The 27,912-nt window shown below is 34.5% G+C and overlaps 3 protein-coding genes across 3 annotated transcripts; 1 reads left to right on the top strand and 2 right to left on the bottom strand.

Moving 5' to 3' along the window:
* Positions 1 to 2,852: 2,852 nt before the first annotated feature.
* LOC113756601 (ATP-dependent DNA helicase PIF1-like) lies at positions 2,853 to 4,220 on the bottom strand. Its single transcript, XM_027300235.1, has one exon. The coding sequence runs from the start codon at positions 4,218 to 4,220 to the stop codon at positions 2,853 to 2,855; it is 1,368 nt and encodes a 455-aa protein (XP_027156036.1).
* A 21-nt stretch (positions 4,221 to 4,241) lies between these two features.
* Positions 4,242 to 6,063, bottom strand: LOC113756600. The gene is made up of 2 exons (XM_027300234.1): positions 4,983 to 6,063; positions 4,242 to 4,876 (listed from the first exon to the last, which is right to left on the bottom strand). Exons 1-2 carry the CDS (start codon positions 6,061 to 6,063, stop codon positions 4,242 to 4,244), a joined length of 1,716 nt encoding a protein of 571 aa, XP_027156035.1.
* Positions 6,064 to 23,569: 17,506 nt separating this feature from the next.
* On the top strand, positions 23,570 to 25,393 carry LOC113756602. The gene has a single exon (XM_027300236.1). It carries the CDS (start codon positions 23,570 to 23,572, stop codon positions 25,391 to 25,393), a length of 1,824 nt encoding a protein of 607 aa, XP_027156037.1.
* The last annotated feature ends 2,519 nt before the right edge of the window (positions 25,394 to 27,912 follow it).

The following is a 27,912-nucleotide window of genomic DNA, read 5'->3' as shown; positions in this document are numbered from 1 at the left end:
TGAATATACAGTAATGGATTGGAAAAAGACAAGAAGTTATTATTTTGTTTTGTTAGTATTTTGATGAAACTGTTGTCATGTGAATATATAATTATGTTGAGATGTGTCAGATGGATTGGAACAAAGAGAGTTAATAAGCTAACATAAGTAGCGTGGCATATTAATGATGTAGTTTTACATATGCTTCGTAGGAAACCAAACAAAAATACATCCTGCTTTTTTCATGTTTACTTTGTACATAAGCAGATGACAACAAAATGTGATAGATAGTGGCAGGGAATCAAAAGTATGAAGACACATGCATAGCTGGTTACAGGTGATTTTTTGAAAAGTGTGTCATGTTGAGACAATGGATTTCATGTGAGCTTCTGATGCTTAGATTCCTTGTCAAATTCTTTGTCTAAGCTTCGCTTGGCGGATGGTGCTGCTATTGGAGTGGGAGAATGAGGGATATCTGTTGTGTGAGATGTGGAAGATCCAGCTGAAGCAATATTTTTGTAGATTGAGCTTGGAGTGGCAGGAGGTGCAGATTCGTCAGTTGGCCTGATGAGGTCTTCAGATGTGGTTATTGTGTGAATTAACTCTTCTGCTTCTGATTCTGGTGTTTTTTGGTCAGTTGTGTGCTCCAGAAGAGGATGGGTTGATGATTGATCAGGGAGAAAAGCAGTGAGGAAATACAGGGGTGTAAATTGTCTGTGAGATGGTAGATATGATCTTATCTCATAGAGCAATGTTTGTTTTTGAATTCTTTCATTGATTACATCAACAGGAATTGGGAGTTGCTGCATTATTGTAAAAAAATGTAAATTAAGTAATGAAAATAGTGAAGTATGTTGAATGGTTTATTTATAAATAAGAATAATGTAATATATACCTTGGTATATCTGTCATAGATTTCAGCAGCAGTCATATCAAACAGAGTTTCAGCATATTTTTCTTCAACAGCAGCAGTTAGGTAGCCAGTGTCATCATGTATGTTGAGCTGGAGCTTTGCTCTGTAAAAGTGATAAGATCAAAGTTAGATGATGCATACTATTAGTAGTGTAAAAAAGGAATTATGTAATTCATTGAACTGAAATAGATACTTTGGTTTTGGCTTTGTCTTTTGTTTCACAGAAGTTGCAGTCAAATTCGATATCCATCATTGCTCCAGTTGATTTACCACATGTAGCACAGCTGGCAATAAAAAACTTCTGGTCGATGTTAACTATTGATGGAGTTCCTTTGATCCAGAAGTTTTTGATCTCTTGGAAAGAAGAGAGTTAGAAATGATGATCAATGTAAAGAAATTATTTATGTAAATTTCTTGTGGTAGAGCATGTAAGAAGAAAAATGTATGTTACCAGTTCTGATGAGGCAATGATTTGTGAGATTGGCCTTATTTGAGTATGTGGAGGAGCAAGGATTTTTTGATTGATTTTTTCATAGAGTTTCTGGCTGATGAGCTTTTGAATATATGCTCTATTTTCATCACACCTACAATATTTGTTTAAATTTTTGTTATATTTATTTGCTAATGTGAAAGTGTTTGTGATTGAGAATAGGAAAGAAAGAGATATATACCAAGTTTGTAGTGAAGCTGTTTCTTGTAATAGTGGGTCAAGGATGATTGTACTATTGGGCCGAGTAGCAATGTCAATTCCTTCAATTGTTATTTGTGAAAAGAGAAAAAGAAGACAGAACAGAGTATTTGATTAGAGATATTAGTTTGCATGAGTTAATTGAATTATGATTTTAAAGATAAGTAGCATACTAACCATAGTATGTTGTGATCTTTGGGCGTACAAGCAGAACTATTGGGCATGTGTGAATAATGTTCATGAGCTGAACTCCTTCAATATAAATATATGGTTCCCACATGGTGAAGATCATTGGTCTGCATCTGAAAAATATATAGATGTTAATGTATAAAAAAGATAATTTATGATATGGATATTTGACTGAATGAAAAGATAGACTGTATGGAAGAGTGTTTAGTAAGATAGTGAGTCGAAGGTTTACTCAGGATTAATACCAATGAATCTGCGAATTGTGCGTGGTCCTCTTGCTGTTGATATTATAGATTCTGGGAATCCTTGAATTAAAGCACAAAGGAGATCTGCAGAGATAAGGTCATTCAATAAATATAATGTGTTAGCATTAATATAAAGTTAAGGTATATATGCTTGTATTAGAAAAATGATAAAAGTAAAGATAGGCTTACTAAATCTGATGGAATAATTGTTTTTATATTTGTCAAGATTCCAGAAGGAAGTTAATGGGAATCGATTGTGCAGGGTCAGCTCATTTTGTTTCTGTGCTTGCTTGATGAAAGTTGTTTTCATTATGGTTAGTTGCCATGGCACAGAACCAGCTTGGTTTCTTTCATCAGTGATGGCTAAAATAGCAGCATTGCCAATGTAGTAAGTACGGTAGAGATGAAGCTTGCTGTCTGCATAATTTACATCTCTAGTGAAAGTAATTCCCTGGATGGATTCATTCTGTAGAGGAAATGGTTATCAATTGGTTGAAAACGGGATGATAAATAAATTTGAGGATGGAAAATATTTATTTCTATACTTGAAACTTTTTTAATGCGACAAATTTGTAATGTTGAATTTACTTGTTCATCGGCAAACACGAAACGCTGGAATGTGTTATGATCTTTTCCTGGGAAGATGTTTGTTTTTTCAATCAGGATGACTTTTATGATCCACTCGCTTGATTTGTCTGTCAAGGTACTCACAGTGGTGCATCTATCTTCCATATCTAAAGTATAAAATATGAAAAATATATTGTTAGTGACAGAGATATGTAAATATATATAGTAAGAAGTAAAGGTATTTGTAATTAAAGACATTCAGGCTAAGTACTTAATCATGAATTGCAGCTGCCAGGATTTCCTGATAAACTACATTGCGTGTAGAATTATGGGATAAAGAATCAGATGCAACAGGTCTAAGTAGAATTTTAACATTATCAGCTGTTTTGGCTCTTGATAGTGCAACATACAATTGACCATGTGAAAATACTGGTTCTTTCAAATATAATTCTACAAAATCAAGTGTTTGTCCCTGTGTTTTGTTAATTGTCATAGCAAAACAGAGAGAGATTGGAAATTGAGTGCGTTTGAAAGGGATTGGATATGATTCATCATTAGAGCTATGCAATGGAATGCGAGGAATGAAAACTTGTTTGCCAGAATGAATTCCAACTGAAATTTGTGCATGAATAACATTTTTGTTGAAATTTAAACAAATCAAACGTGTTCCATTGCATAATCCTTGTGCAGGATTGAGATTTCTTAGAAGTATAACTGGGCAATTTTGCTTCAAAATCAATTCATGTGGGGGTAATCCTGGAGGGTGAACAATATTTAAGAAGTCACCGTGATCAGCTTGCTTGATTGGATCTATGGTTTGATCGAAGCTGATGTATTTGATTTCTTCTCCTGGGAATTTCTGGATCAAAATTTGGTTGACCTCGTGGACAATATCATTTGTTGTACTGAGAATGACTCTATTAATCATAGCAGAATTGCAGGGCAGAAAGTTAGACAGTGATGGATAAACAATGTTGATGAGGGAGTTTAATGATACTTCATCATTAATAAAAGGAATGATCATAGGAGAAGGCAACTGGATTTTATCATCTGCAATGGTTGGCTGTGTTCCATCTCCAATGTTTAGCAAAAGATTTGAAAATGATGGGTCCAAAGATGCTCTCATGTTCTCAGTCAGCCGTATCTTTTGAAGTTGTGGCCAGACATATGAATTGATAAGTGATGCAGAGATGTAATCTTCCTTTTGCCCTTTCCTCACTACTGGAAGAGTCTGTCGAAAATCCCCACCAAAAACAATGATTTTACCACCAAAGATGTGATCACAACTTAACAAGTCTCTAAGAAATCTGTCAAGGGACTCAATTGCATATTTTTTTGCCATTGCTGTTTCATCCCATATTATGAGCTTTGCACTCTTGATTAACTGAGACATTGCACTTTGTTTAGAAAGATTACATGTGCTGCTAGCTTCATGATGGAGAGGGATTTTGAAGCGTGAATGAGCAGTACGACCTCCTGAAAGTATTGATGCAGCTGCTCCTGATGTTGCAGTTGCTAATGCAATGTCTTCTTTTGATCTAATTGTTGCAAGGAGTGCTTTATAGAGAAAAGATTTTCCTGTACCACCAGGACCGTCAATGAAGAATGCAGCTGGAGTGTTTGTATTAACTTTTTTCATTATTTTGTCAAATGCAAATTGCTATCCAGGATTGAACATAGAGACTGCTGCTAAATCTTCTTTGGAGACAGGTATGTCAGCTTCAGCTTGTATTTCTTTTGTAAGACTGATAGAGCGAGAATCTGGAATAAAGTCTGAGAAACCATAATCCTTTATACTTTTTCCCATTATCTGTAAATATTGATCAATCAAAGCAAGGACTTTCATGATAATTTCATTTTCTGATAGAGAAGAGTCTGCTGTAATGTCTTCTGATAAGAATGGTCGAAATCTTGACCAAAGATGTTGTAGATCGGCTGGTGAACAATGGACCAAGATGACTGCAAATAGCTGCCTTAAACATTGCGGCATTCCATAGACAACAGCTTCTGAAAAGCACTCTTCGGCTCCGTTGTCTATTTGAAGGAATCCTCGCAATTCTGCAGCTTCTTTAAATGAAGAAGCTAGATAACCGTTAACTGTTTTCAGGTCATCAAAAGATGTGGGTTTTCGAACATGCATGAGCAATATTCTGAGATAATACCTCTCTCCTTCAATCGGATGTGCTGTTATAACACGCCCAATGACCTGTCCTTTCTTTCTAGTGTACCATATTCTATCATCTGCATCCCAGACAAAATGCTGAGGGAACTCTTTGTACAGAAGATTAAGGCTTTCTGCATGTTCATTTGTCCGATTCATTGCAAAGAATTCTATTAGCATTGTTCGTGAAAGCCTGTCGTCTGTAATTATATCTGTCAATCGGATGTGCTGTTATAACACGCCCAATGACCTGTCCTTTCTTTCTAGTGTACCATATTCTATCATCTGCATCCCAGACAAAATGCTGAGGGAACTCTTTGTACAGAAGATTAAGGCTTTCTGCATGTTCATTTGTCCGATTCATTGCAAAGAATTCTATTAGCATTGTTCGTGAAAGCCTGTCGTCTGTAATTATATCTGTCAATGGACGATTCTCGTCAAAGTACATTGATTGGTAGTTTTCAAGATGTAAATGAAGCAAAATAACCGATGGATTGATAACACTGAGATCAAAAGCATATATCCTCCAGATAGGTTCAGGTGCACATACCCATCTTGTGGATTGAAAATTTTTTATCTCATCAATGATTTGATTTGCTTGCTCAGCTGTCAACTGGTACATCACCCTATCATGGCCCTTGTATATATATTTGTAGATGTACTTTACAGCTTCGATGGCAGAATATATTTCAACATTGATGTGACAGTCATATTTTGCAAGAAGATATGGATTGTAAGGGACAATCCATCGATTATCTAACTCATGTTCTTTGATATAGATCTTGCTGCCATCATCCCGTCTTCTGTATATAGGATATGAATTTTTTTCATGCTTTGTGTACTCTGAAAAATCTTTCGGATAGTTATTTTTGCACTTGTGATTCTGTTTCATACAAGGATTACTTGGATTCATTGATCCACATGGTCCATGAAGCATGTGCTTTATAACCAAAGAATATAAGTATGGTGCCTTGTGTCTATCAGGAAGCTCTGCACAAACAATTTTGTCGTATTCTTCTGGCGAGAACATCTTTGATTGTTCCTTTAAGATGATCAGAAAATGAGCATGTAGGAAACCTCTTTTTTGGAATTCGATAACATAAGTGTAAGCAGCAACATGACCAAAAAGATGTTTCTTGAAAAGATCTTCTTTCAATTGCTCTATTTTTGCACGAAATATCCGTGTTATCAAATCAGGCCGATTCTGAGCTTCATCTGTGTCAAGCAAATGGTTCTTTATTTCAGGCCAAGATGGATTGCAGGTCATTGTAAGGAAGATATCTAGCTTTCCATAATGTTGTACAAGGGTCATAGCATCCATATATCGTCATCGCATATCTCTTGACCCTCCTATAAAACTTGCAGGCAGGATGATGCGTTTTCCCACATCTGATGCATTTGTGTTCCCTTTTGCTATGATATCGAGCAATCCTTGATAAGTCTCTGTTCTCAATTTGTTCTGTTTGTTGCTGTGAAATTCAAGGCGTGATGTCTCTAATTTCACATAGCTATCAACAGAATATTGCTGGAATAAACGGCCGATATGCAGCAAGTTTGACTGATCTCCATCTCGCATTTGGAATTTGTAAGCATAATATTCTCTGCATGAGACAGTTGGTCTTTGTCTTTTTTTCTTTTTGGCAGCTGTTAACATTAGAAAAATGTAAGAAGGAGGTCACTTGTATATGAGAGTAAATAAGAACCAGAGAATATAAATATTTGTAATTGGAGTTATACCTGTTTGTTCTGCAGAAAATAGCTGTTCTATATCATTGCATTCATTGATAGAAACCAAGTTTTCCTTTTCACAAGTCTGATGGGGTTGTTGAAGAATCTGAGTTTTTGTTTTTCTAAGAATTCCGGATGCCATCCGGTTTCTCCACGAGCAAATATCAGTGGATACTGTAATGTGTCACAACAACCATAATATTGCTTGACTATTTTTCTATCTCCTGTCTTTGTACAGATTTCAATTTCTCTTGACCTGTCTCCATTAACACTGTCATTCTCTGACCAAATTGCTGCAACTTGAGACATTGAAGGAACATTGAAAACACGTTGATCTAATCCAGGATTGGATTTCAAGAAAATTTTGTATTTATCAATGTCTGCCAATTTTCGGATAAAGATAGAATAAGGATTGTCATCAAGGACAGATTTTAGTTGCTGAACAATCGATTCCTTGAATTTGCTTGACAGAGCCATTCTATTCTGCATCTCATGTTCTGTATCATAAAAATAAAGCTGAAGATTCGATGCTTTTTCACCAGTAGAAGGTTTGAGTGGATTGACAAAATGATAAATCTGTCCTTGAACTCGAAATGTATAGATGCCTCTGTTTCTTTTGCTCAGCTCTTTGTCATAATGAACTCCCAATGATGTGAAAGCAAACATATTGTTGTAACTCCTGATACATTGTCTGAATTCAATACTTTCAGGAGTGTTTCCTTTATAGAGTTGCAGCAACTTATCCAGCATTTTTGTTTCTGCTAGACAAACTTCTCCTGATGCACAACAAAATCTTGGTGGTTCCATATAAAACCGTTTAGCATGACAATGTGGACAATCTGGAACAGATGGGAGGATGGTTGGTTCTAATGGTATTTGTTGGAGCAATGGTGTATTTTTTCTGCGGCGTATAGGAGCTAGAAGAATTGAATAGGAATTTTGATAAGCTATAATAGGAAGATAGAAAAGCTTTCTATTATGTATAAAGAGATAAAAGTAAGGAAAAATGTATTAAAGACTGTTGTCGCACCAGGTTGATTTTGGATAGTTGAGGATGAATTTGATGGTTCTGTCATTAGCATTGACTATGCTGAAAATTGATTAGTATAATTTCAGCTATAAAAATGAGAGAAAACCAGACTGCAACATTGATATGTATTATAATTATATATTATTCAGTAGTTATGGAGGTTATTAAAATAGGCAGAAAGCGTACATGTAGAAATGGGACAATTGAACCACTGAATACTAATATCAGATGACGGTGAACCAAAGAGGTCTTGTAAGACAGGATCATTCACTGCAGGAAGATTGTCTATATATATATATATATATATATATATATATATATGAATGAAAAAATCAGGAATTTGGATATTATTGAGATGATAAGTAAGCAGGGGGAAAAATTATACAAAAGAGTGAAAAATGAAATAGATACATGGATCAATGTGAGATATAGCTGATGTAGATAAGCTGTCCAATACGTGAGGAAATTGTGGAGCAGGCAAGGGAAAGCATGAGGAAGGACTTGGAACAAAAGAGGATGATGGCAGAAGAGCATCAAGAGATTGATGATGGAAAGAGCTGGTAGCTTCTGATGCATTAGTGTAAATAGGGACATCAATTAAATGGTTCTCATGCTCTGAAGAAATAGGGACAGGAGAAACATCTGTGACACTAACAACATGTGCTGGATGAAGTGGAATAGATTCTATGTTTTTGCTAGCCATCTGTGTAGCATGCTGCTGGCGTCTGATTATCTCTGCAGCATATCTTTCTTGGCGTCGTCGATTATTTTCGATGCGGTATTCATCTTGGGAGGAAAATTTACGTTTTCGAGGCATACTAAATAAAAGTAATGAACACAGAGAAATATATGGTATAATTAACAACATCAATGATTATATATGATAGTTGATCAATGAACTGAGGAAAAATGAGAAATATAATGGTGCAGAAATGACAATGACTATGGAGGTCGAAAGTAATGTAAAAGATAACATCAGAATAAGAATATAGAAACCTCATATAAGGCAGCAGGATATAGAGTCTCTATAAAATAGCAAAAGGGATATAAAATGATACTGTTACCTTATATCTGATATCAAAAAGCTATGAAGAAACGGAAGAAGGAGGAGATGACAGAAGATCCTGTAACTGAAATATATAAAAATGGTTAGTAAAATGAAATGGAAAATAGAGGGGAAAAAGTATAACAAGAATATGAATAAAAATCAAGAAAGAAGAATTTAGAGTAAAATGGAATGTCGCAGAACATAAAAACATCATGCATGCAATGAATCTAAGAAATAGGGATGGCAAATTAAAGAGCTATTATACACATCGGTTTCTAAGATGGAACATAGGAGAATATTTTTTTTTTGAAAAAGTGGAGGGAAGGGATAGTATAAAAGGCTGCTATCAAAAGAAAGCTAAGAAAATAAGATGCAGATGACATGGAAATTACAATGGTAAAATACAATGGGTAAAAGTATGGACAACGGTGCTAAAAAAAGCACATAACCAAAAAAAGAAGGAATCTTGCATGGCTAGAAAGCAAGGGATCTGTTACGAGAGAAAAGCATGCAAGGGAGGTATAAATGCATCATCATAAATAAGAGTAAAACACATAACGATAGAAGTACATATCCGACGAAGCTATAAGAAGGAAAAATGACAGAGGTTATTAATGGAAGAAAAGCAGTGGTTGATGAGATATATAAACAACATAAGCGAAACAAACTAACTGTACAATAAAAATAGAGATTTATAGAAGAAAACTAACAATAAGAGAGTAATTTACCAGGTAGAAATTGCAGGAAGAAAGATACAGCAAAATAGGCAAAACAGGAACGAGAGGAACTTGCAGTATAGTTGGATGAAGAAGCTTAGCTGTGAAAGATAGTGGGATGGAAAGAATCGGAATAATAAATTGAATAAAAGGGAAACTTGATGACAACAAAGATCGGACGGCTAGAAGAGTGGCAGGAATAAGAATAAGTATATTATGAATGGTGATAGGCAATTGCAAGTACCATACAATCAAGTGGATGCATTTAATGAAGATTAGATAGTGAAAAGGATTGATGTGAAAGGAAAATGAAAAAGCAGTATGAATGCAATTAGACGAATAACACGTGGTTAAACAGTAGTTTGAATAGCAAATGAACACATGGGCACATTAAATATCAATTACACAATGAAAGAGCTGACAATATAAAAGGCAATTCAAGAAAAGAGGAAATCGGCAAGATGGAATTGTATAGAAAAGGGATAAAGTATCAGAATAGTTTATTAATTAATGAGTATTGTTAAAATAATTTTTTTGAAACAAACACAAGCTATCTTATATTTTTTGAAGCTAATATCTAACTAATTATTGATTTTATAGAGAATAAGAAGAACTCTGGAACTAAATATAGCGAAAGAAACATTTTTGAAATACATGAAAACGATCTTAGATTTTTTAGAGAAAGAATGTAATTAACAATCATGTTTTTTGGACAAGCATTTTGGGGAAAAAAGATTTTGTATATTTATTTATTTATAGATAGATATATAGCTGATTATTGTTCTGTATTTGCTATATTTGTTTTATGTCACTCAGGCTCAAAATGTAAAAATTATAAGTTGATAATTTAATATATTTTGAAATACAGGAAAATGATTTTACATTTGTAAGAATAAGAATGTAATGAGTAATCCCTTGTTTAGCCTAGGATTTTTTGGAAAACAAAATTGTGCATTTATTTATAAATAGATATGTAACTAATTATCGCTTTATACTTGCTATATTTGTTTTATGATGCTTACGTTTCAAATGTCAAATTGCTTATTTTTAAAATGTCAAATTTATAAGCTAATAATTTAATATATCTAACAAAGATTATTAAAGTAGGATTTTTATATGAATATAAGGCAACACAAAATAGAACAATTGGTTTATAATTTATTGGGTAAATAACAAGTTTTTGTCTTGGTTTATTTTGGTGACGAAATGAATATACAAAGTTTCTACAATTTTTTTTGCATGAAAAAGATAAAAATGCAAGCAATTAATATATATATATAGATTATAAAGCAGGGTGTAAATTCGTAGGAGGAATATAAAAGGCAAAGACCACAAAGTACAAATAAGAGGCAAAGACCACAAAGTACAAAATTGGGATGTTAATTACAAAGGAACCAAGATAGGAGGGCATAATTGGAACGTAAAAGGTCACAAAATCACAAATGCGGACGGCAATCCTCGAAGACAGCTGAGGGCACGGCCTGTGAAAAGACAGAAGAGGCCAAAATGAGCAACAAATTACGGGGAAACCAAGACAATTGACTGTAGCAAAGCCTTCGCGGCTTTATGTAGTTTAGGAAATTCTTGTGTTGCACTGACTAGCACTGTACACCAGGAGCATAAATTGGGACTACTGCCAAACAGGGTCCATCCTCGTACATTGCCAAACAGCCACCCAAGACTCTGATTGTATCATCAGTAACACCCCAGATTGTGTGTTTTTTTCGCTCATGCTCTTTATAGACGTCTTTTCGACGGATTCCTCATCCCTGTTTTGTCTGAGACGTCAGTCTTTGGTTGGAGTCTCAAGTCAGGTGAAGGGAACAGACAAGCATAGCATTTAGGGATAATTTCAGAAAACTCAGCTGAGGACTCTCACAATTTCACTGGCCTCTCCTAAAGTTTGTAAAATTACACAAACTTCCCCTAAAATTAAGATTTTGATAACAAAATTATTCCAATTCGAAAAATAACATTAAAAAAGTACTTTAAGAAGAGAGTTGAAACTTTTATTTCATAAATACACCTTATGCATGTATACAAGTTGTATTAGTAAAAGAACGAAAACAATTAATACACACATTTTATTACTCAAAAAGCTCACGTTTAATGAATTAGATAATATAAATAAGTAACAAGATTACTCTAATGATCATAAGATTCAGCAAAACAAACTATTCATCTCTTTTGACATTATATTTGCTACGATTCTTGTGATATTAAATAGAAAAAATTTTCAAATTTTGCATTTCTTTTCCCCAGTTTCTCATTTACTAATATCTAACGATTAAGTAATTAGAATAATAATTAGCTATTAGTAACTAATTAACTGTTGAAAATTTCTTTAATTATGAACGATGACTTGTAATTACAAGATAACATCAAGTAATATACCTAATGACGCTATTTTGTAATTAGTAGAATTTGACAATGACAATAAATCAGTTGTACACAATATGAGAAGAAGGGTTTGGTTAGAAGAGAAAAATACAAGGCAAAAGAAGGTTATTCATGAGGGCATTTTCTTTGAAACTGTTAAAATTGTGACAGTTGTTAAGTAATTTCGTGAAAGTAAAGGAGAAAGAAGAGAAAAGAAAGACAAATTTGAAATTTTTTTTGTTCAAAATCACAAGAATCATAACAAACATCACATTAAAAGAGATGACTAATTTGTTTTGCTGATTCTTGTAATTATTAGTGTAATTTTGTTGTTTATTTGTGTTGTCTAATTTATTAAATGTGAACTTTTTGAATGGTAAAATGTGTGTATTATTTGTTATTAACTTTCAATTATTTTTATTCTTTTACTAATACAATTTATATACATGCATAATAGGTATATATGAAATACAAGTTTTATATCTCTTTTTAAAGTACTTTTTTAATGTTCATTTTTTTAATTGGATTAATTTTGTTATCAAAATCTTAATTTCAGAAGAGGTTTGTGTAATTTTGCAAACTTTATAGGAGACTAGTAAAATTGTCAAAAATTTTAGAGGAGGTTTCTAAAATTATCCCTAGCATTTATGGCCTCCCAAAACTAGCCATCGGCCCGCTTCTATGGAGTATAGACTAGGGCTGCAAACGAATCAGCGGCTCGAATACGAGCTCGGTCAATATCGAGCTCGAGTCAAGCTCGAACTAATCAAGTCGAGATTGAGTTTAAAAACATTAAGCCCGTTTTATTTTTTTTTTAATAGTAAAATTACATATATATTCCTAATATTTTATTATTTTATTAAGAAAAATTATTATTTTATTTATTTTTTAAAAAATAAAAATAGTATTAATATTTTTTTTAAGGTCTAACTTGAGCTCGTCAGCTCGAGCTCCAGTTTGAGCTTCATAAAATTAACTGGAGGTTCGGTTCGATTAGGCCAAAACTCGACTCAACTCGACTCAACTCGTTTGTACCCCTAGTACAGACCATTGTGTTCCTATACTGCTCAAATCGAATCATTCAATAGGTTTAGTGTTCTCATTCTTTTTACGACTAGAATTTTCTTCCAGTTTTTAAACTTGATCGCTAAATTGGAAGTAGCTAGGTGCAGTGACGGAGTCAGGATTTTTTTTTTAGGGGTCAAAATTTTTTCTAACAAAATTAGCTCAATATGTTATGTTCAAGATAATTTTCATCTATTTAAATATATGATATCTAAAAATATCAAATACTAACTTTAATTATAAAAGTATATCTATTTTATAAATATGCAGCATAGTATAATGAAAATTAAAACAAAAAATAATCTTTGATTAAATATCTTATAACATCACAAACCACTCAAGTTGCACATCATGAGAAAATGGTCCAATATGTCACCTATGAAGAAAAAATATAGCTATTTTCAATTTAAAAAAGATAAAAGTGATGTTAACATATCTTAAAATTTCAACATCTTTTTTTAAAAGTTAATTAAGGATTATATTTTTTCATAGAACTAAATTTATTTATGATTGAATAAGTGCTAAATTTTCTAACAACTTCCTTTTTTATGTACACAGTTAGATAATCATTTAAGAAATTATTTTTTAACTTATTTTGGAACTTTGTTTTAATTATCTTCATAATTGAAAATGCCCAATCTGTAGTTGCAGTTGACACAGAAAGAGTAAGAACAAGTAGAATCAACTGGGTTAAACTGTATATTTGTATATGGGTCAATAAAATAATTATTTTTGTTTTAGCCCATTGACAATTCTGAATTGGGTCTTTTTGTTAGAATATATCATATTGGGTCAATTTACTATAAATTATCAAATTATATATTTAATTTTTTGAAAATTAAATAATTAGCATAATAAAAAATAAATAACTTTTTCTGAAAAAAATTAATTTAAAGGTGGATAATTCATACACACACACAAAACATAAAAACTCTCATAATATAAATTAAAATTATAAAAATTAGGGAAATTAACTTTATTTTACACATATTTACATAGGGGAGCCATGGCCCCTGAGCCCCTTGGCTCCGTCATTGGCTAGGTGATGGAATAATAGAACATGATGGATTCAAATCGGCTAATTTCTTAGATTATACGTTAAAAAAAAAATAATCCGCCAAAAGTACCTCTGACAGGGGACTTTTCTCAAACTATACGGGGCGTGCTGAGTCAGCACGGCCGCATAATAAATTTTTTTTTTTTTTGAAAAAGTCAGCTGGGTCAAAAAGCCTGCTGCAGCCGTGCTGATTGGGCACGGCTGCAGACAGGCTTTTTGAAAAAAAAAAACGTCAGGCGCCTGACAGTCGAAAGGCGTCAGGTGCTTGACAAAGGCCGACAAGGCCATGTGAAAATAGTACGTAAATTATTGAAAGTCTGGAAATTTATTGGGCGATGAGTATCGAGGCCGTGTCCAATCAGCACGGCCACAGTGAGATTTTTCCCAAAAAAAATGCTAGCCGTTCAAATGAACGGCTAGATTTGATTCAATTCGATATAAAATGGTTTGGCACGGAGTTTCCGTCTGCTCACTCTCATTTCTCACTCACTCTCCGAACCGCACTCTCATTTCTCAGTCTCAAATTTGCTCTAAGAGACCAGGTGCTCTTTCTTCTTGCAATCGGAATCTGTGAAGCAGCTGCTCTCTCAAGCAGTATCTCTTGGGTTAGGCAGATTTGCTGGCGACTTGAAAGTATCTTTGTTCTCTCAATTGGTTTCTCGGGTTAGGCAGATTTACTGGCGACTTGAAAATCTGTTGGCCGAAACTTTTTTTGACAGATTGATAGTAGTAGAAAAAGTGTTCGGTTATTTTTTAGAGCTTGCAGAAATTATTGCGTGAACAGGCAGCTTCATTATCAGGTTAATTGGTGCAGCATTGTATAAATTAATTATATTATTATAAATGAAATGTTATTAGTTGGTTTTAAAAAATTGAGGTTGATTGGTGGATAATAATATTTATTTTTACAGAAAAGTAGATTCGCTGCTGAAGTGAAAGCCGAGGGCTAACATCAGGGACCAGCTGTTGGTATCGCCGTGTTACGTAAGGCCGCCGTGCTAATCAATTGCGGTGTTGATAAAGGCGGAATTTTTTCAAATTACGATTCTTTTCGTACAGGTCAGTATTTTAAATTATTATTACTTTAGTTATTAATTACATTAATTATATTATGTTAATTAAACATGTAGCTTATTTATGTATTTACATGTTATATTATACTGTCATCAAATGATATTAATTAAACATGTTTTCTGTATAGTGTGTTGTTTTTATGCTATATTAATTAATAGTTAATGTAAAGTGTATTAAATTTATTTATAATTTTATAATATTGAAGTGCAGCAAAAAGAGTTAACTAGTGGTGATGGTTCTATAGTGTTGTCGACTACGACTTATATAAAATTATAGAATTCATATAGAATTACTATATAATATGATTCATATAGAATTAGTAGAAGAATTAATTAAAATTATTAGTTTTTAGAATCAATAAAAAAATTTGAGGAGATAAGATTGATATAGATGAAGAATTCCTGTACGTAGGACTTTTGTAAGATATCATTTATAATACATTTATAATATATTTATAAATAAATATATTTATATAAAAATATATAAATGTATTATATTATATATAATACATAATATAAATATATTTATAAATGTATAAGTGTATATTATTATAAATGTATAAATTATAAATGAATATTATATAAATGTATAAATTAATATATTATTAATATATATTAATATTATGTATAAATGTATTAATATAATTAATATAAATATATAAATGTATTTATATTATGTATAAATGTAAAATTAATATTATGTAAAATTAATATAAATGTATAAATGTATTATATTATATATAATACATAATATAAATGTATATTATAAATATACATTAATATATATTATGTATAAATGTACATTTATATAAATGTATAATATATATAATGTATAATATATATTATATTATATATAATTTATATAGTATATGATATTTATATAAATATATTATAAATATATAAAAATATTTTTTAAATAAAATAAAATATTTATAATGTGTATAAATAAATATATAAATATTTAATATATATAATATACATTAATATTAATTATAAATATTATAATATTATGAATATGGTGTTTATATAATATTTCAATTTGTAATATTTATTGTATATTTCATTATATAAATATTTATATAATTTATAATTTATAAATATATTTCATTAGATTAATTCCTGCTTATTAGAATACATGAATCTTTCTTTAACTAACAACTATTATGCATTTGATAATGATTTAATAATAATACAAAATTTAAGTAAAAAATCATGTTCTATTTACAATACAAAGGCATCTAGGGACATGAATAATGAGGTTAGGTTAATGTATTTATTTTAAAAGTTAATAAATTGAAGTATATTTAGGATTATGGTTAAAATTTAGTTTAATTAGGTTATTTTGAAAATTAAAGTAATGAAATTTATTTAGGATGGCTGTGAAATTCTAGTTTACTAAGATTATTATAAAAACTATATAAGCGACTATTTTTTTAAGATTATACATAAATGAATAAAGATATAATTAATTTACTCGTTGCTTGTGATAATAATTACCAATTATATTTGGTAATTATATTTAAATATTTACGGTAACCAAGCATGTAAATATATATGTTCATTAAAAAGTTTATAACACCCTGTTACTTATGTGTAAATTAGGCTTAATATGTCGAGCGATAACTGTATGGTACTGCAACTATATTGGGGAGGAAAAATTGTATACGCTGCAGGCTCAATTTTTTACGATCCACCTATGCCCAAAAAAGTTCTCTTCTTGACAGAAATGGTGGGATACGATGAATTATTAGACAGAGTATACAATATCATGGGTGTAGACACCAAATTTTTGGTGTAATTTCTTTTACTTTTTATTCTCATTTGTCGTGGTTGCTTTTAGTTTTTTTTAGTTTCTAGTTTTTATTTTTATTTTTATTTTTAAGTTTTAGCGTAGAAAAATCATGAAAAAAGAGAAAAAAAGGAAAATTGTTCACAAAAATACGTTCAAATTTAATTTTTGGCATTTTGGTTTATTTTTGTTAATTTATTTTGAAAAAAAAAGAAAAGAAGAAAAAAAATGATGAAAAATGATGAAAAATGAAAGAAAAGATCGAAAATGGTAATTTTGTTATTTTTAGTTTGTTTATTTTGATGTGTTTGTAATTAAAATTGTTGTTTTTATTATTATTTAGTTTTACTATTATTTTTGTTAAATTATTAAGTTGAGAAAAGAGAAAAGAAAAAAAAAGAAAAATCATCACAATTCCATTTTTCTGCCGGATCACATTTCATTTCCCCACCGCACACTCCACCAACCGTGCACCATTTCTCTCCACCATCTCACCTCAAACCGCAGACTACTACAACATTTCTCTTCACCTCGTGATCATCGACCGAGCGAGAGAAAGAGGTTGAGAGGCCTAGCTGCACTCTGCAGCCGAGAGGAAGATTTCTGGTTCTGTCCGTGAGCTGCAACCATTTCTGGTTTCAGTCCGTGAGCTCGAAGGAAGAGAGGGAGAAGCCGTGCGTGAGTTCCCTTCGTTTCTCTTCAACCTTCACCAGCTGCAATCATCTTCCAACCAACACCGTTTCCAGCAACTCCAACATTCCACCTCCACCAGTTGAAGCCGCTACACCAAACCAGAACCAGCAAACCTGTCGCGTGCGTGAGAGCCGAAAGGGAGCAGAAATTTTTCAGATTTTCGTGTGTGGTCTTAGCTTGCTTTGAGGTAAATTTTCTGGACTAAAAATGGATAATCAGAGGTAGTTTAAGCCAGCCGTGACCTTGCATGTGTTAATTTGGGTAATTAGATGATGAAACCAAAGCTGTGGAAAATTTCTGTTTTGGTTAAAAACATTTCTGCCGAGGAGCTTGCTTGGAATTGTAGTTTTTATTTCTGACTTTATGCGACAATCTGAGTTGGATTAAGTGTCTAACTAATCAAAACCAAGAAGTTTAAGTCATCTAGTAATATGCATGTGAGGTTAGGCAGTCGGATGATGATATTAAGCCATTAGAAATTTCTGTTTTGGATGTTGATGTTCCAGCCGAGAGCTGAGATGAAAATGCAATTTTATTTCTGATTCCCTGTGATAATCTGAGCATGAAATGGAGCTGGACTAACTGGATTTTGGATGATTATTAGGATTAAGGCCTTGCATGATCATTTCATGAAGCCGGATGAAGAAATAAAAAGCTAAGGAAATTTTGTTTTGATGGAAAGTGACTGCCGAGAGGTTATCTTGCTAATGTAGCCTCATTCGGTTTAGTTTTTCTGTTTTGGAGCCTTAATCTTGATTAATTAGTAATGACAAGTTAATTAGGCCTGCATGTAGTTGACTAGTAAGTTTTAAAACAGGGGAATAAAAATTCAAAAGTGCAATCTGCCTTAAGGCAAGATCATCCGGACCAAACAGAAAATTTCTGGATTTTTGATGATTATGGATATTATTTGAACTTGATTTCTGAGCTGGAAATATTCATATGCTAGCTTGATACGTGCATAAGGAATTTAAGAGTTTATAAGCATGTCCAAACCAGAAAATGAAATGAAAATAGAAAGCTCTTAACATAATTATTCAACCGAGTTAAATTCGGATTCATGCCCAAGCACTTGCTGGAAAATGCATTTCAGATTGCCAAACCATTTTTTTTGTGTGAGTATGCTTCCAGAATTTTGCATCAGTCCCCTCTACGTTGTTGCTTGTTTGGATGTTGAAGTGATGTGTCTTGTTGTATGGCTTCAAACTATGATTTTATCTGAAAAATCTTCGAGCCAGGCTGCATATTTTGTCCAAAAGCTGCACTTCATCCTCACGCTTTTGCTGTTTTTCTTTTTCTTCCTGCAATTGCTCACATGAACATTTCTGTCCAGAATTTCTGTATCAGTTTCTTCTATGTTTCTGTTTTATTTGGATGGCGGAATCATGTGTCTTATTGTCTAGTTAGAAATCATGATTTGGGTTGGGAAAAGTTTCGAGCAAAGCCATGTGTTTGTATCTGAAACATGAATTTTTTTTTTAGCAAAGCTTTTTCGCACAACAGGTTTCATTTTCGATTGCAGAAACTGGTTTTGTGCTTGTTATTGGCATGAAATTTCTCCATAAATTGCATTGTTAAGGAATGATAATCAATGCTTGGCTGGATTTAATTCAAAGAGTGTTATGTAAAACTCATTGTTGAAAGGTGATTAATGGCCAAAAGCTTTCTTCAATACTGGTTTTGTTGCAGAGAGTATTTTCGGTGATTGCATGAGATTTGCATGGAAAAAGGTTTTCAAAAATTTAGCACTTTGTCCCCCCAAGTCCCTTCTCATTTCACTAGGGCCCAAGTAATTGGAACATTTAATCAATTTGATCCTTCTAAGTTTCTTTTTGTTCCACAAGAGCCCAAGCATGTTCTAGTATCTTGTAATTAAGTCCTAAAATCATTGCAACTTCGATCATTGTTTGACTTTTCCTTTATTTTTAAGATCTTTGAAGTGCTTAAACGATCTATTTGGACTTGAATGTTTGAGTAATGCTTGTTTTGGGTCTTTAGTAGATGCTATATTTGGAAATTGAACGGGTTATTCCGTTTTCTTGGTCTTTAAGCATTTTTTGAGCTCATTCAAGTTGCAATTAGGTGGTTTTTGATGTTTTTGCTTATACTTTACTTTTAAATTGATGCTTTGACCCCTTTATTGTTTTGAAGCCATTTTCCTTCATTTGCTTACCATTAGGGGAAGGTATAACTTTCTTTTATCTTCTTTACTTCTCTCTTACGTGCTCCTACGTGTTACGTGAATATGCATGTCTACTTTGCTTTCTTAATTCCTTGCATTTATTTCATTTACTTTTACTTTTATTTAAATTATTCATTATGGGGTATGTGTACACCTCTTGGCTTGTAATAGATAGGGCTTGGAGGGGCATTCAATGAAGACCTATCGAAGTCATGTGCCTAGCTAGCAAATGTAATAGTTAAGGCTTTAATTGTATTATGTGTCTTGCATGCTTAGTTGCTACGTGTTAATTTGCTTTGTTAGGGCTATTGCATCTAGTCGAGCATGCTAAGTGTTATGTGTTACGTGTTATAAGTGATTTTGCATGTCTACTTGATTTCCATATTTATAAATGGATGTGATGGATGAATGTACGTTTCCGCTAGTCCAATGCTAGTCGGAATTCGTAGAATGGGCTAGTCCAACGCTAGACCCTTAGGGTTTTCCCCTCGTTAATACATGTTCGCATGCTCCACTACATTTCATGCATTTTTTTTAGTTTTTATGGCATTTGGCATGTCCCTCTAACCTTTTCCCTTTCATTTTAGGCCTTTGCATTTCATGCTAAGTTATAGGGTCCATTTGCCTGAGGAACCCCCTTGGGTAAGGGAAACGAGCGAGCGTGGTTTCAAAATAGCCTTAGCACGCTAGTTTTTCCTTCTAATCAAAGGGAAAATTAAAATCACAAAGCTAGGGGTCATTCCCGTACCCGACCTGATGCATTCCTCTAAGTTCATGCATTTTCATATCATTTTCTCACTATTTTCCTCACTAATTATATATTTTAAATCCACATGTCATATTCACACACTCATTCACTTTCTTTACTTTTCACTTCACACATTGCACCTATTTTACTTATATATTTACTATTTTCATTCACTTGCACACGAGCATTTATGTTTTTATTCATTTGCACACAAATACTTTCAAATTGCACACATGCACCTTTTTTCTACACTTTGCACACTTACACTCTCATTTGAGTCCTCATTTGCATCGTTCATGGTTTTCTATGAGGTCTCTCCTTATTGACCTTCACAATTCATGTGAATGGGATCAAGAGCCTCATCAGAGACATCTCTAGACTTAAGATTGCATTTCTCATTCATTAGTCATATCCAGTTTGCAATACATACTTTGGGTAGAAAATTTAGGAAAATAAGGGTTAAATCACGCAACTAGCCTTGGCTAGGTCGAAGGGGTGCCTTGGATTTTTATCCTTGCCTCCCCCTTCGTCAAATGTGACCCCCGAACCTTTTTCTTTGTTTTACGTGGACTAGGAGTCGTTTAAAAAGGGTTTTCTTACTTTTTTCTTTTAAAATTCATTTTTTTTGGGTGACTTGGTACACCCTAACTCTATACCAAGTGGCGACTCCATTTTTTATATAAAAACCCTTTTTAAACTATTTTCCTTGGGTCAAATCGTCGCATTTTCAAAAGTCCCATTTAGACCCATTTTTGTTTTTATCAACAAAAAAAATCATTTTTCCCAAATCAATAAAATTCAACAAAAAAAACAATTATTTTATTTTTTCCAAAAAAGTGGGGCGCGACAGTTGGCGACTCCACTGGGGACTTCCTAAGTGGGTCCAAGCATTTGACTTAGCCATTCGTTTCCTTTTTCTACCCTTTTTATGCATTGCATTTGGATATTAGGATTGCATTTTTCATTTTTAGGACCTTTTGTCTTATGTACGTAATCAAACCAATCCCTCGACTCACGAATGTATGTTTGAATGAATGTTTACTTGTTATCTCGCGCTTGCATTGCATTTTGGGAGGTATGGGTCACCCTAGAGCCTCGCGTTGGTTCTTGACCCTTCCCCTCCAAACAAGCACTAGCATACGAGCATACGCTTTACTTCTTTTATCCCTTTTATTTTTCTTTAGTGGCTTGTCACGCCACTCCACCCTATTAGGATTAGGTGACTCACTTGGACATGTGATCACGACACGATGTGTGTGTAGCATGTTCCAATGGGTCACTCAATCTTCCGCTTAAAGCTATTGGTTGATAGCCTTTAGCTTTTGGTCGAAGATTGAGGTTTTGAGAGATTCACTCAAACACGTAGCCGTGACACGATGTGTGCGTAGCGGTGTTTGGGGAATCGCTCGAGCCACCGACAAAGAATCTTGGGATTGATGACCCTTGGTTTCTAAGTCTGAAGGCTCGGGGACCTGAGCTTATCGAGTCTAGATGCATTAGCGAACCCCAACCTCATGCATCCATATTAGATTGCCTAGGGTAGAGTCGGCCTTATCCTAAACTAGGGACACTATTCACGAGGGGAGGGGTCCCAACCCTCTTTCCTTATTTATCTTTATTGCCTTTTATATTATCTAATTGTCCAATGTGTTATGTGATTATGTGTTAAACTCACGTTTTCTTGTCTCTTGTCTTTTGCATTCACAAACGTTAGGACATAAGAGGTCTGGCATGACCTTCTTTTAGGACCTGCCCTTGTAGATAGGCTATTGCACGTTTAAAAATTGTGGCATATCTTGTTCATAAATTAATAATGTCATACCATTTTAGGCTTACCCCGGCAAATAAAGGGTTCCTTAGGTCACGTTTCATTTCGAATTGCATATTTTACTGCTTTAATAAATGGCATCATGCATAAACCCTAGGAAGGGAATGCCATTTAGGGGATCCCGTGTTTAGGAATAAGCCACCATATGTCTCGGATACTTAATCCAAGGAGACTTGCACGTTTACCTTTCTCGTATCATCCGAAGGGGTAGTGCACAAGGTAAGGTAAAGATCCGATCATTTTCATGAAGCAATTTTTGGAATATGAGCATCTAATAATCACTTTTTGGCCATTTTATCAAAAATTGGTAAAAATCCCTTGCGTAAAGGACATTAATTTGAAGAAATTCACAAATGATTCCTCTTTTTTGAGATGATAAATAAACTGAGGCCAAATCGTGATCTTAGAAGGCTCATAGACTAATTTTTTGAAACCATCAATGGCGGAACGATTCAATCGATCCATTTTGTCAATTCCTAATCAATTTTGAATAAATCAAATCATTTGACCAATTTACCCTTTTTAGGGTCATTCGGTCGATTTTGAATAAATCATCAAATCATTTGACCAATTTACCCTTTTTAGGACCATCTGGTCGATTTTGAATAAATCATCAAATCATTTGACCAATTTACCCTTTTTAGGACCATCTGGTCGATTTTGAATAAATCGTCAATTCATTTGACCAATTTACCCTTTTTAGGGTCATGTGACCAATTTACCCTTTTTAGGGCGATCTGGTCAATTTTGAATAAGATCCTCAATTTCATGCGATCAAATTCCTTTTTTAGGATGATCCGGCCAATTTTGAGTAAGTTTTTAAACTTCATTTAAGTCATTTGACCCGTTTCCCTTTTTAGGATAATCCGCTCGATTTTTAAATAAATTGTCAATTTCACTCAACCCATTTGACCAATTAGGGTTTCAATGTCAATTTCAAATTGGAAACTTAGTCGATTTTTGAGAAAACCATCCATTGCATCCAGCCATTTGATCAGTTGGGGTTTTAACCCGTGATTCACTGAGAAATTTTATCAACGAATTCCAATCTCTTTGATAGGAAGTTCGTCAAGGTCAAACCCGTGCGTTTTTGCAAGTTCTTGTATCGATCAAAAGTGATCGATCCCTTCGGACGAGGTCCTCATTTTAACAAACGTCTCTTCTCATTCCAATTGGCCAAATTTTCAAAATTATTTTTCACTCAATTGATCGGATTCGTCAGGTATGGTATAGTGCCTACCCTAGAGGATTGCATTCTCATGCTAGGCCTACCCTTGGCACAAAAAGGGTTCCCCCATAGGACATGCATCCGAATTACTCTAATTGTTACTAACTCCTGTTTTTTTTCCTTTTCTCTTTTCTTTTTGACAGCAGTCAATCAAGAAGGGTATCTAATAAGGGTTTTCCTACATTCTCAGGTAGTATATAGCTACCCGAAAAAGCCCCATTATCACCCGATCGCGTAACCGAGCTTCAAGAGATAGTGTAAACATGAGTACCCATCCAGAATCGTCTGATAGGCCCGCCACCACATCACCGACTGACTTGGCAAGTATGGGAGCTCAACTGAGCGAAGTTCTAAACCGATTTAATGAGCTGAGCGTTGAAATGATGGCCCAACGGCGAGTAATCGATCAATTGGTAGCTAGTGGTGCTAGCGATGAACAACATGAGCCCTTACCTCCTGGCCAATCTGGACCTCAACCCATATTTTTACCTTATACTCAAACCTTTGTTACTTCACAAGTCATAAACCCACCTGAGGAAGCCTTTGCTTATCCCACTCATGGCCCGCAACCTGCTTATGTATCTCACATCCAAACAAACCCTCCTCATGTCCAAATTCCCCAAAAGTATCCGCCAATTACTATGAGCATGCCATTCGAGCCACGGGGACCTTATTATTACCCCACCGCTGAGCCGTTCACCCTAGATACCGCTGCTCAAGGGAAAATTGAAGCCGGGGAGTCATCCGCACCAGTGGATAAGAATTTGCTAAAGCGATTGGATCAGTTTGAGGATTTCATAAGGAAAGGCCAAGGCTTGAACAAACAAGGAGGGTTGGACTACAACGAGCTGTGCCTATTTCCGGATATGCAATTGCCCATGGGTTTCAAAACACCCAAGTTTAGCAAGTATGATGGAACGGGCAACCCCAAGACGCACCTCCGAATGTTTGCCAACAAGTTGGGCAAGCCAATAGATGACGAGAATCTACCAGTTCGTTTGTTTCCTGAAAGCTTAGAAGGTGACGCGTTGGATTGGTATTCCAATTTGAAGCCGGAGGATATGAGATCTTGGATGGATTTGTCAACTGCTTTTATGAGGCAATATGAATACAATTGCGAGCTTGCTCCAACGAGGGCCACACTTGAGGGGACTAAAAGAAAACCATCTGAGGACCACAAGACGTACGCGAAGAGATGGAGGAAACTGGCCGCCAAAGTGGAGCCTCCTATGACTGAAAACGAGATTGTTCGCACGTTCATCAAAACTCATGACCCGCCTTACTTTGAGGAAATTTTTCGAATGACCGGGTGTTCCTTTGCCGAAATTGTCAATAAATTGGAAGAATTTGATGAGTTTGTGAAGGCCGGAAAAATTATTAATGTGTCAACATTGAAGATGCAACTAGAGGCTCTGCAAAGCCAGAATTACAGTGGGGAAAAATCCCAATCTAAGGGAAAAGAAGAGGAAACTGCCTTTGTTGGGAATCAGGGCCCCTCGGCCAGACCTAGATTTTCAAACCGCCTTGCTTATTCATCACCCTATCCATACTACCCAAGCTTCCGTCCTATCCATCATACCACTATTAACCATTCTCGACCTCGACCAAATTATCCAAATGTACTCACACCACCCTTTCAAAATCCTCAACCAAGTCTCCAAACTAGACCTCGCCCTCCTTTTAACCCAAGACCTATTCCACCCCCTAGCCCAAATTACTACTACCAACAAACCAGTGACACCCAAAATTCAACGTCAAACCGAACCTTCACCAATCTAGGTCGGCCTGTTGACCAATTATATGAGCAATTGAAAGCTGTCGGGAAAATTGGTGTTATACCTCCTAAAGTCTATTCCAATCGTTTTCCTTCTGGCTATGACCCTCAATCGGTCTGCGCTTATCATTCTGGAGCTCCCGGGCATTCCACCAATGATTGTCGGGCATTGAAACATGAAATCCAGGATATGATCGAATTCGGAGTAATAGTGCTAAAGAAAAAGGGTGAACAGGGACAGAGTGTAAGCACAAACCCCTTTCCCAAACATGAGGACACTTTAGAGGCACCCACCTCCAGTGACGAAATCTGAGAATCTTGAAGGCACGTTGCACCATTTGGATGGCCGAGTATTTTCCCTCTCGAAGGGAACTTTGGTAAATCTAGGGGTTGTTATTTACTAAATTTCACCAGAAACTGTTTCCTGCATATGTGAATAGTGTAATGAAGGCATCTTTTGCAATTGAGTTTATCTTGTTTCCACTTTGATTTGGAGTTGCATGAAGTGCATAATTTGTTTGATTTGATTATTGTCTTGATTCTTTTAAATTCTTTTAAGATGGCCAAAGGTGAAATTATTTGACCCTCTGGATATCATTGTTCTGGAATTCGATAAAGCCCTTCATTGAAAATCCCTTCATTTTAAAATTCCTGCATTAAAACTCCCTTCCTTGAAAAACCTTCATTAAAAATCCCTTATAAAACTTGCTTCATTGAAATCCCTCCATTGAAAATCCATCCCTTGAAAAAACCTTCATGGAAAAGGCCAAGATCCCTTCATTGATAAAAATTCCTCCCCTGCCAAGCTCGAAGCTGATTGGTCAGAGTAGGATTACCAACGATTGATTCTAATTGATGAAAAACAGCTGAATGTCATAAGCATGACCTATGTCTGCCACCGATCTTCTGAAAAGGAAACAAAGGGCTAAAGCGATGAAAGACGAAGTCGAAGGCATGTTTACTTCAAATTGACAAAGCTTATTGGGTGTTCAAAGGAGAAATGGATGGACAGACGTTCCCTCAACCTATCAACTCGGACATGTGTAAGAAGTTCTTTATTTGATTATGCAAATTTCTTTTTGGAAATCGCGCAAGGGACGAGGCACAAGTCAGGCCATCTTCCTTTCCAATCAAAACATTTCATCCCTAGTCATCCCCTTTGAGCTATTAGAACAATAATTTTCGTTTGGCAACCCCTGAGAACTGCAAACCCCACACTGGGGCAAATTCATTTTGAAAATGATCAGAAAGGAAAGAAAAACCCCATATTGGGGCAAATTTATCTTTGGAAAAGAGATGAAAAAGGGAAAAGAACCCCACACTGGAGCAAATTTAGTTTTTGAAAAAAAAAAGAAAAATGCAAAAAAATGCAAAAAGTAAGAAGAATGCGATGAAGAAAATGCAAAGAAAAAAAATCCAATCAAACTGGGGAAAAATTTTCCTCAGTTTCATTCAAAATTGGAAATGATCTCAAAATGATGCAATCTCAGGTTATTTCACACCTCTCATCAAATTTGCTTTCAAGCCTCAACTTTTCTTGAAATACCCCACCTGACCCCATTACAAAAGCCCAAAGTCCTGGCTTTCGTCACTTGCTGTATTTCTATTGAAAAGTTTGCTAATCAACTGACAAGTGATGTCCATAATGCCTTCGCTTAATCTTACAAGGGGAAGTGCATTTTACTGATGTCAGAAATCTTTAACTCATATTCCCGAGGCGATTAAGGTTGAGCGCTTCCATTGCTTCCTTAGGTAAAAACCCGAAAGGGCGCCAAAAAAAAAGGAAAAAAGGAAAAAAGAGAAAAAAAGAAAAACAAAAACAAAAACAAAACAAAAGAAAAGGAGTGGGGGCAACCTTGGTGAAAACCCGAAAGGGCGCCAAGGTAGGATTTTGCAGCAAGCGAGCACGAGGAAGAACAGCTGGTGATTTGGTTCATTTGGATTTCTCCTCATTTTGTCATACTTCTGTCAATTTTGAATTTCAGAACAAAGATATCCAGAGAATTGAATATGACATTTGTTGGCCAAAACTGTGTCATTTTGTAAAACACTCTTTTGCAAAGCTCATTTTTCCAAATTACTTGTATTCATGGCATTTTTGTAGAATTTAAGCACAAATGGTTATGTGTGCATTCTTGTATGACATGTGAATTTTCTTGCATACTTCATTCTTTATCTTTGAATTTTGGTGAATAACAATCCCCGTGGTTTATTCGAAACATACTTGGGTTCAGTCATCCCCTGAAAAGGGTTAAGGTTCAACAAAGTCAGTTACGCAGACTTCACAATATGGCAAAGCACATATCTGATCAGTTTGTAAATCGGAAAAGCCTTAGGGTGAAGAATCCAACTCAGTCGGCTGCCGCAACAAAAGTTGATAAAAACATCGAAGTACTCATGTTTACACATTTCTTGAAGGAGGAATTGATCGGATGGTGGTGGCGTTACTTGCTTACTTCTTTTGCAGGTCCATGCTCATTTCAAATACCGCAACTGGGGCAAATTTTGAACTGTGAGATGTCGTCCAAGAACTGCATATTCATGATTTGAACTGAGGAAAAGGGGCTGAGTCAAAGTTTTGAGGAAAAAACAATAATATCATAAAGCAGATCGAAGGATCGGCGACACAATACTTGAATTTTGGGCAAATCATTTTTTCGAAAATTCGGAAAATTTTCAAAGATCCGAAAAATTCAAAAGTCAAAAATCGAAAATCAAGTTCAAATTCTTGTCTCTTGGAAAGTCAAATTTAATTTCTTGTTTCTTGACAAATCAAATTCAATTTCTTGACCAATTGGATGGCAGGACTGGGTCTTATCCCACCAACTTCAA

The sequence above is a fragment of the Coffea eugenioides genome, unplaced genomic scaffold, assembly GCF_003713205.1.
Source record: "Coffea eugenioides isolate CCC68of unplaced genomic scaffold, Ceug_1.0 ScVebR1_2405;HRSCAF=3428, whole genome shotgun sequence".
In the NCBI taxonomy this organism is placed as follows: domain Eukaryota; kingdom Viridiplantae; phylum Streptophyta; class Magnoliopsida; order Gentianales; family Rubiaceae; genus Coffea; species Coffea eugenioides.
The sequence above is the reverse complement of the archived record's forward strand: the minus strand, read 5'-3'. Positions and strand labels throughout refer to the sequence as shown.

Bases quoted from the DNA above. Each gene is read 5' to 3' on its own strand.
- LOC113756601 (XM_027300235.1), bottom strand. From the start codon at position 4,220: ATGAAAAAAGTTAATACAAACACTCCAGCTGCATTCTTCATTGACGGT.
- LOC113756600 (XM_027300234.1), bottom strand. From the start codon at position 6,063: ATGGATGCTATGACCCTTGTACAACATTATGGAAAGCTAGATATCTTC. The intron at 4,877-4,982 runs GTGTTATAACAG...ATGAACATGCAG, and splicing joins GAAAGGACAGGTCATTGGGC to AAAGCCTTAATCTTCTGTAC.
- LOC113756602 (XM_027300236.1), top strand. From the start codon at position 23,570: ATGAGTACCCATCCAGAATCGTCTGATAGGCCCGCCACCACATCACCG.